Raw genomic sequence first — 9,789 nt, 5'->3', positions numbered from 1 at the left:
ATGTCATTATGAAACAACGTCGCATTAAATGATGAAATCTCATGTTAAGCTCTCGAATTTTGAATGATGCAACGGTACAGAATATCATAAACCACAAACCGTATGCAATATGATCAACAAAATTATCTTTTAGTTGGAATCTTTCCATGAATGCTGCAAGAATTTTATGAGTTCTTTTTATAAAAATTCCAAACCAATACCTTGCTTCTTAGCAAGATCTTGTCACAATTAGACTATTATAAAACTTCACATTCTGTACATAATCTTGTAGGCCATTTTTAATTTACCATTTTGTTTTTTTGGTTTTAGTATAATATTAAATACATACTCATTTCCATCTTTGTATAATTTTTTCTTTTATTTCACTAATTAAATTTTCCTGACCTAAGAAGGATCTTTTAAAGACTCATCTTTAATTACAAAAAATATTACTTTGGAGTATTTTTGTGACATTAGAAATTCTCAACATCTAACACTGTTCTGCATGCCCAGATCTTTGTTCCACAATGCACACTATCTGAGAGGTAACTAATTCACCACTAGGTTAGATATTTTTCACATTCTGTCAGTAGTATGAAAATCTCTTGCTAAGTGCTTAGATTGTCCAGCTTTTTCAAAAGAACATGTTTTACTCTGTCAATGTCACATCTGCTTTGATAGATAGTGGTGTACCATTTCTGCCAATGCAAAGCCATCACAGCAGTTGTGGGTAGTTGTAAACAGAATGGATAGATTGTGAAGCTAGAGACTTCGTGAAGCTGGCAAAAGCATGGCAAGTGAAGTGCATACACACTGCTTTCATGATCCAGGACGTTGAATGAGAGGTGCTTCTACTGTGTGGATTACCAAAAACCCTGAATCTCCCAAATCATAACAGCCCGCCGGTCGGGGCTTTTGGTAGGCAACGAGAAATGCCTGATAAATAAATTTTCTCCGTTCATGGCAATTACCAAGTAAGAATCCTTAAAAACTTGCAAATATTGTACATTGCCTATACATTCTTAACTACAAAGCACAAACTGAGCCTACTATACATATACAGTATAGAAATTATCTACGTTAAGATGAATTCTACATCTGACCCGCCAGTCTTACATGATAAGGAACTGACAAGGTGCAATCAAGTAAGAGCAATTGTTGCTAAAGACGTTCTTAAATATATCAATTGGTTAATTATTCACAATCCTCATTTAACAATTCATGAAAGATCAGTTGTGTTCGAATCAATGGAGACGTTCACGAGCTCGCTCCAGAGAAAGGGGATGCTTCATCAACTTATGCCAACAGGCTCCAGAAGCAGTTGGAATGTTGCCTCTTGATGTATTAGTGGTAATGAATCCATCATTAGTCATTTGGGATTCAGTCCGTTGCCGAAGAATTTGAAGATTAACAAGAGGAACCATTGTGGGTCGACCGTGTGCACACTGCAGCGTCACAAAGAGACAAAAATCATTGATTAGACAAAGCATAGGAGTAGCTTTCGAACTAAATGCCGCCAAAGACGAAGCATAGTCCTGAGAAAATGTACATAGAATTAGCATCCTACTTAAAAATTACGTTGAAAATCACCAGAGAAAGAAAGAACCTAGACTTCCAATACAGGCACTACATGTTTCGTTGGATGTAGAGAACGAAGTTAAACCTGAAAGCACAGAGAAGTGTGCTTGAGGTGACTGACAAGCTGACGACATTGCGCAGGTAGCAACGGGTCTCCAAACATAATTGCACCTGGTGATTGTAGACGAACTTATTCAATAAACTAGCTCATCAGCTTCACGAAGTCACTAGCTTCACAATCTAAACCGAGCATCTGCTGGATGGCTAACGCAAAGCTTCCCATGCTCTCCTCACTAATTAAGGTTGCAACACCGTGGAGAATTTCGGGAGCAAAACGCACTCTCTAAACTTAATCTCGCTCTGAACGCAACAGTGATATACCTCGACATGACTTGTAATTGAGCAGCCTGATCACCGCAGGGGGAGGTACAGAAGCCCCTTGAGTTGCTCCGAGCTGCAAGCCAGATATGCTTCAATGAATATATACAAATGGTAACACAACGTTATATATATATATATATATATATATATATATATACACATATAAGCCTTTGCACCATAAGAGAAGGTCACACAGTAGAATCAAACCTGCTGAAGATATTCTTCTAGATCGCTTGCGGTCAAGTTTACTCCTAGTATACAGGGGACCTGCGCTGCATTTGAACTCTTAAATACAGTAACAGAGTATCGGGAACTACAAAATATGTCATGAAATGCCAATACTAAGGACGAAGTGGAAGATAACATACTGCACTGAGTTGAAGTTTGCAAGTTGTGCTGTCGCAACCTCTTATTCTACAACACCACCATACAGTGAGATACAGTTGGCAGCATCACAGAATAAAAAATTTGACAGTTAAGCGATGCAGAAAACTATAAGAAGGTCTATTCGTTCTTAGTTTATGTCTTCAGAAATAATGATACACATAGCAAAATTCTCTTTCCTCCAGGTCATAATAGTATGATGGTTGAAGGGGACTCACGAAGTCCTGTCGAGACTACGAGCATCAGAAGCAGTACAAAAGCGCCAGCCCCAATCCTCAATTTGTTGACGGTATGCATGCAGTGTTTGCTGCTCTCCAAGGCCTAGTGACTGCAAAAATGAATTCTTCATGCATGATTCTCAACGGCCAATTCTCAAATGAATACTCCATGAAATCACTCAGAGAAAGTGCTCAGAAGTGTACCAGATCATGTTTGACATCCAAGAGCGTGCTGCATTGCTGTTTTCCTGCTGCTAACACCTAAAAAATCCAATTACATCCGACACAATAAATAAACTCTTTCACGTAATTCTACATATATCCTGTTCACCTGGCTAATATAATTTCAAGATGATTAACGTAGAGGTTTGAATATTCCTCAAGGAGATAAGGAACAAATAGGTCATACTTGCGTTCGAAACTCTTCCAATTGAACTCGTTCGTCTGCTGCATGCTGTGAAAAAACGCGACCAAGAGCTTGCATTAACGTATAAACTAGCTTGCATCACCGCGCTACATGAGAAGAAAAACAATCCCATGAAAACAAATGTATAAAGACCTAATACATCCATGGAAAGGAAGAGCGAAGGGCAGAACCACGTCTTAAATAGCCTTCACAAATGGTGGAAATATTTGTCAAAATATCAAACTTCGACTTTCAAGGACACAGTGAAGGGGACAGAAACGACATGTTTCATCATTCAGAGTATACCACGTGCTAGCCAAAATGGGGTGGCGACAACTTAGAACGATGTTGAAAAGGTAAACCAAATTCCCTGATTTTGTATTTTGTAAATCCATGTTACAGCGAAGAGCTTAACCAACAAGAGCTCCACATCTAAATATGAGGTAGCCCATTGAAAGAGAAAAATATATTCAAAAACTTCGCCAAGAAGATGCACTTCCGAACCTGGTCAACCAGAAGAAGAACATTCTGTGCAACAATTGCAATAAACTTGTTGTCCACCTGCTGAAGAACACGTGCATGTTGTAGACTCTTCTTTGTAACCATATCTGGTTGCAGGGACTTGCTCCAAGACTTCAGTGTAACAGCAGAAACATGGAGGATATCATTTGTGTTTGCCCGCATGCAAGGATTTGACCAAACCTGTTTAAAGTAGCACCCCATTTATAGAAGTATGAGACACGTATTAGGATGCTCAAGTAAACACAACACGGTACAATCACATGACATTTTCCTGACATATTACCTCGTACAAAGAAGCCACTGGTGTCACATCCACATCACGGTGAATACTTTCTTTTTCAGTCGGTCGGGACTTGGGGAGCACTAGGTCATGGTCAGGTGCTACTGCAGGAGAAGTGCAAGTCCATTCTGCTGGATAGAAAACATAAGAAAAAACTAATACACAGTTACAAAATAGTTTCTTAACCAACCTAGAAACTCAATTAGACAAATACAGAAAAAAAACTGAGTCTTCCAACTTAGTCCCTCCTATCAATTCCAATTCATAGCATCCAGGAGATGTGATGAGGGAAAGTCCACCTTGCTGACAAAGATGTTCTTGCACGATATTATCAACCTCCTCGATACTGGTTATTCCCTGTAAAACTCTTCCATGAACCTTGCCCACTTTAGCCAAATGATCGGTGTTACATGCAGATGGAGAATTGCCTGCGAAGTTCACAAATAATTTCCATCAGTAGAGTACACGAGAAGCAACCCAGGTTGTATCCATAACCAAATATAAGAAGCAGATAATCTGAACAAATATCACACGGAAAGCAATCAACATTCTGGTGATAGCGGACCGCCATGTGAAATCTAACCCCTCAGACAAACCAAAACAAATCCCACATAACGACTGCCATAGACATTCTGAGTGTCAAGGGAGCATTTTTACGTGAAGAATTCCACTCCCGGCATATTTCTGGAGTAAAATCGTCCACTAGACTGACGCCGTGATCTGACCTTTCTAATCTGTCAGACCACATGTGTAAATCACTATGAGGATGAACCTCTTCATCATCTGAAAAATAATATGCGGTCACGTCCTCTGTATTAGGAGACCCACGAGGTTTATCCGGATCTAAATCATTCCATGATCCAGAAGGTAAAAGCGACACGTCCATCGAGGATGTAACCGCAGGAAGCGCCCATTCATTTAGATTTCCTCCCATCGAAGGTATCAAAGAACCAGAATCCCTTTCCATGATTGGAGGTGAATTCGAAGGTTTTTTGGTTCTCAAAGGCCGAGGCATGTCTAAGAAAATATCACTTTCGCTGGAGTCCAAACTATGCTTGGGAGATTGGAGCTGTCCACAATCTATGTCCTGATCTTTTTCAGTGTTCACTTCTTCTGGGAAATCATCAACCCCCTGAGAGACACTAAATCTGCCATCCCAGCTTCCTTCACTCAAAATCGGTGATGAGGCCATTGAAATATCCTGCATTTTTGGGATGCCCATAAGCAGCACATCTGGAGACGGACGATCCAGTAATGGATGCGCTAATGCACGATTCATGCTCATACGCAGTGGAGTATTCATCTCTTGATCTAGCCAGCTTTCCTCTTCATTCACATGACCAGGCTTAGCCAACTGTCCCCAACTCGGAGTGCGAAAGGTCTCACTTTCAAGATAACTCTTATGGTGATAATTAGAAAACCTATCTCCTCCAATATATTCCCCTGTATCCTTATTTCTCTCCTTCTCGAAACTTTTGCAGCCCAACTCTGGCACAGTTATGGAATCAGCTTGCAACAGACCTGCACTGATTGATTCATTCACTGTATGGGTGCGAGCACGCTTCCTCCTCAACGTGATTTCTGTCTCATTACCAGAACCATTTGTATACCAAGACTTTCGCTTTCCACTTGCATGGGTTGCTGTTTCCACCAGCAAGCGAATACCACCGCAACACAGGAACAATTAATTATACAGAGTAATCATCAAACCAATCAACTGCACATGAATGAATAGCAAAGGGAGAACACGTCGTGACTAAATTCTGCATTCCCCACCTTGTCTCTTTTCTGCTTCATCTCCCCAGCTTACACAGAGCACATTTTCCAGGAACGTGAGTGCAGGAGTCCAGTCCTGCCCATCGGCAGTGTTTAATAAGTCAAGAAGCCGAGACAAACGTAGCTCAAACATCATCATTGAAAAAAATGCAGCAGAGCGTTAAAATCATTCGAGGAAGTTGCAGAGTCACCTTAAATTCCACGTAAGTCTTTGTTGCTTCAAAGGTTATATCGTATTCCGACAGCTCGCAGCTCAAGTTCAAGACAAATGCAGGGTAAGCTGCTTTACCTAACGAGGTGTCTAGCTTCTCGATCCTTTTTGGTTCTCCACCAGCTGAGCGGGCGTTATTTTTCCCCCAACGATTTATGAGTTTATGAAGAGGTGTTTTGTAGACAAATCGATGATTGATATCTATTTATTCGTTAAAGAAGAAAATATGCAAACAGACGATTGATAAAAGACTCTGAAGAGATAATAAGAATCATCATTCAAGTCTTACGTATCTGTTACTAAGCTGGCAGTCCATTGTCATGTTCAAAAATGTAGGAAATAAGATTTTATCTCTTGAGCCAAATTGGAGATGAAGCAGGATACATAAATATTGTACGGCCTGAAAATGATGCAACAAAGTATCAGTACAACAGGAATCTCTATAGAACCAAAGCTTTATTGAAAATCTCTGAATACAAGGTGTAGCGTTTAGCAAGTGAGAAGGGTCTGTAAAAACCTTCAAAGAGGTGTAAGTTTCAGTACTGGAGAGGAAACCCGTGAGCCTTAGCTTGCCTTTGGCAAAGTCTATTTCTTTCAGTCCATGACAAAACTCGCGACCAAAGACATCTTGGAGAGTGCTGTACAAAGACGTGTGACGGCGTATGTGCAACTCTTCTTCCACCCTGAGCTCAAGTAATTCCAACCCCATTCAGTATGTCTACAAACAGAAGTAAATATCATTGTTGTTTTAGAACCATCAATACGGGTCAAAATGAAGTTGAATGAGTTGCAGTATTTTCTGCAATAGAAGGTGGCCTTGACCTCCATGTTATGACAAGTCCCTTAATATATGCGCACAAGGGAATTGACCCAACATACCTTAGGGAGTCTGTTAAGATGAAAGTGACATTGAAATAAGCCAGGGCCAAGCGCACGATTCGTTCCTTCACAGACTGCAGTATTTTGCGAGAGCTACAGCACCAAGGCAAATTAACAGCGAACGTAAACGCGGCATTCTGGCTTAAAATAAGACCAGCAGTGTTTAACTTGATTGCGTCCTAATCACGCTATTGTATGTATTTATTAAATTGCTACCCAAAGATCATTCATTAATGAGCGCAATTATCAAATATATTAAAATCTTCATCATTCTGAGTTTGAGAAGGACAACTGACCTGGAATGAAATAGCCTTCTACGAACAGGTTGATTGTAGAACATATCTCGCAAAGTGACTGAAAACAAGCACAATATTCTCTGAGTCAAAGGACGATTGGAAGAATTGAGCACCCATTTATATCGAAAGATTGCGTACACTCTTCATCAGCAGCTTCGCTTTGTCAGTTAAAATCGTCCAAATGGGGGATACACTCTAGCAGAGGATTTGTGATAAAGACTACGAAAGGAGATTGCCACGTATTCTCTACGAGTCAATTTACCAAGCAAAGCTACTTCTACTAAAAAACTCAAATGACAAGGGTTAACAACAACGAAAGCATGAAAGACCTGTTGTGCCTCTTGATCTTTGTTGACTTGAAAGCCCCAGAGAAACGGTATTGCTACCCTGTCAATGATTCACGATCCACGAAATTGTTGAGAATAGTGCCAGCGAATGGAATAATTGGAACTATTGCGCTCAAAATCCGACAGAGCCAAAATGACAACCAACTGTTACTCCCTTTAGCTTCAAAGAAATAAAGAATCATGACAGTGAGTACATTGCGGTCGACGTCATTGCGCGTGAATTGACTCATACAGTTGAGAAAACCTACGAGATTCAGAACATACTGGTACAATGCAACCTGTAAAGCCCCGGGAAGCTTGCCTTCATTATTTTACAGTAGGTATGAGGACAGCCTTGCACTCTGGATGTGATTTCTAAAATAGATAAGTCCGACAATGAACTCAGAGCCTCTCCACGAAATCCCAATGTCTGAACTCCCGCTGCTAGCTCATCCAGCGTATGCAGCTTCGAAGTTGCTAAAATTTTACCATGTCATTAGCAGAAGTTGGCCTAGAGCCCGTTCCAATAAAGCATCTAATATCGAGCATATGGAAATGAGCACATCATGGAAATTCTACAGCCAAAGTTAGACGTTAAAAACCACGTCGATACTAAAAATATATATTAAATGAAAAGAAAATGCCAAGAATTACCGTGCCTCAAACCGACAAGCTCCAAATCTTCTCGGGACATACCGTGCCCTGCATGTCGCCCACATTAATGCATCTCTCACAGTTACTAAAAAATACTTCTAACAGAAGTGTTGAAGAAACACGGCATCAATGCCGAGCACACGATAAACAGATATAAACAAACAAACGGATGGAGATGCTCCTGAAACATATAAGTTACACCAATGCTTCTTGACTGGCTCAATGACGAAGCAGCGAAGTCCACAAAATACTTGGCAGTTCTCACCGTCGTCTTCCACTTTCACAGACGCTCCTCCTCCATCAAATTGTACACGCACCTTGAAAACTCAACAATATAATTATTCCCTGCTGGATCGATGACACTTCAACCCATCTCAAAAGCAATCTAACCTCCTCTCAATTACACCCATAAGTCTAGTTTCGTGAAAATCCCAAAGCAATAGCAGAATAGCGAAATCAATCCACTTCAAAGAACGGTACCTGGGTGGCACCAGCATCCAAGCTGTTGCATATTAGCTCCTCCACAGCTTGCTCAAAACTAGACACTACTGTGTTGGACCGCAAGTGGCTGACCACCGCAGCCGAGAGGCGCCCAATTCGCCCCATCTCTTTGTCTCGCACACTGGCAATGCAAACCTCTTCAAAGCTCTCTAAATCCCCTTCTACGCCTCCCACCACCGCTTTCTTACGTCCACCTTAAAACCCTGTTCCTCTGTTCGCAAAGCTACAAACTCGAATCGTCCCATCATCAAACGAGAATCCACGAGCTAAAACACCGCGACTCGTCATCCGATCGATGACTTCATCACCCAAAAGACTTAACCATTTATGACAAATCGCATTCTCCTCCCTCTTGCAGCAAACAAGGTGGAGGCAACGACGCACGAAACAAGAACTGATGCGGCCAGGGCAGGCTGCCTCGATTGACGGCTTCGGCTTGTGAGGCGTCAATTCTCAAGTAGATTGATCGATTGGAGTTGCCTGGATATGCGTTTCTGAGTTCCGCAATACAATTGTGACCTTGTCCGGGAGGATTTGCAAGGGAGGGATCGAGGCATTCATTCGAGACAGAGTGCGCGCGGTTTCACAATTGCACCTCAGGGGCACCTATTCTGCGTGCACGGAATCCGGGTATATGCCCTGATATCAATCTCTGAACCCCGGACAACGTGCTTTTGCAGACTTACCCCGACGCATGAATAATACCATCCACGGATTATCATCCATGAGTTTGAGTATAGGTAGATGGTGCTATTCCAAAATTGAACTATGCATAGTCATTTTTGCATTTTGGTACATGAATATGTACTTTTAAATTTTGCTTTGAATTAGAGAAATTGTATGGTTACATGGTTTTAAAATCAGAATATATTAATAGAAGGTATATCTTAGTAAAAAATTGTGCAATGCATCTCTAATAGATTCTAAGGTTGTAGCCTTGGATATGTCCTAGTTATGTGTTAGTTAGATGTGTGTATATCAAATTTTGTTGTTTAATTTTTATTGTCCTAGTTTAGACTTATGTCATAACTAGTGAGGCTATCGCTTGGTTGCTGACATGTATTGTGTGTATGTATGCTACTTTGGAATGATGAGTCATGGTTTAAGATGCCTCGAGATCTAAAAGGAGTTAGGGATTGATAGTGACGTGGCTTTGGAAGAGTCATGGTGTCGACAAGACTAAAACTTCAATGTGTTTTTTTAAACAAGCAAAGAATGAGTTGGATAGTTTTTTCTTGCAGGAGGTGCTTGAAGGGGTTGTTGTGTCATGTTGCAAGTTTGCTTGGTTTGATATAGCTATGACAATGGACTCTTCTTCTATTTCTTCCAAAATTTGTGCCAAGATCTCTTCTACTAGTGTGTGGGCATATTAGTTGTGTGATTCTTCATAAAGAATGG

At 40.8% G+C, this 9,789-nt stretch overlaps 1 protein-coding gene across 24 annotated transcripts; it reads right to left on the bottom strand.

Annotated features, from left to right (window-relative positions):
- Positions 1-912: 912 nt before the first annotated feature.
- Positions 913-8,937, bottom strand: LOC112290643 (DNA mismatch repair protein MLH3). Of its 24 annotated transcripts, none has more exons than XR_002972225.3 (23): positions 8,371-8,937; positions 8,156-8,207; positions 7,891-7,938; positions 7,559-7,713; positions 7,240-7,297; positions 6,911-6,968; positions 6,615-6,707; positions 6,253-6,418; positions 6,120-6,135; positions 5,716-5,936; positions 5,525-5,600; positions 4,406-5,389; positions 4,048-4,176; positions 3,752-3,879; positions 3,451-3,648; positions 2,950-2,994; positions 2,745-2,801; positions 2,541-2,665; positions 2,307-2,352; positions 2,146-2,210; positions 1,939-2,011; positions 1,643-1,728; positions 913-1,424 (listed from the first exon to the last, which is right to left on the bottom strand). XR_002972225.3 is itself a non-coding variant. In XM_024537146.3 (23 exons), the coding sequence occupies exons 1-23, from the start codon at positions 8,494-8,496 to the stop codon at positions 1,224-1,226; spliced, it is 3,201 nt and encodes a 1,066-aa protein (XP_024392914.1). In that variant the 5' UTR covers positions 8,497-8,937; the 3' UTR covers positions 913-1,223. The 24 variants fall into 24 exon arrangements, 19 of the variants coding, with proteins under 19 accessions (XP_024392914.1, XP_024392916.1, XP_073394348.1 ...); XR_016506019.1 differs by having other exon boundaries at positions 2,541-2,650; XR_016506020.1 differs by having other exon boundaries at positions 2,541-2,650; positions 3,752-3,876.
- Positions 8,938-9,789: the final 852 nt, after the last annotated feature.

The sequence above is a fragment of the Physcomitrium patens genome, chromosome 13, assembly GCF_059467195.1.
Source record: "Physcomitrium patens ecotype Gransden chromosome 13, ASM5946719v1, whole genome shotgun sequence".
In the NCBI taxonomy this organism is placed as follows: domain Eukaryota; kingdom Viridiplantae; phylum Streptophyta; class Bryopsida; order Funariales; family Funariaceae; genus Physcomitrium; species Physcomitrium patens.
Note: the sequence above shows the minus strand (reverse complement) of the source record. Positions and strands in the feature narration are given on the sequence as shown.

Excerpts from the sequence above, each read along its gene's own strand:
- LOC112290643 (XM_024537146.3), bottom strand. The coding sequence starts at position 8,496 with ATGGGGCGAATTGGGCGCCTCTCGGCTGCGGTGGTCAGCCACTTGCGG. Across the intron at positions 6,419-6,614 it reads ATCTTAACAGACTCCCTAAG|GGTGGAAGAAGAGTTGCACA; the intron begins GTATGTTGGGTC and ends ACTTGAGCTCAG. Across the intron at positions 2,802-2,949 it reads TGGAAGAGTTTCGAACGCAA|GTGTTAGCAGCAGGAAAACA; the intron begins GTATGACCTATT and ends TGGATTTTTTAG.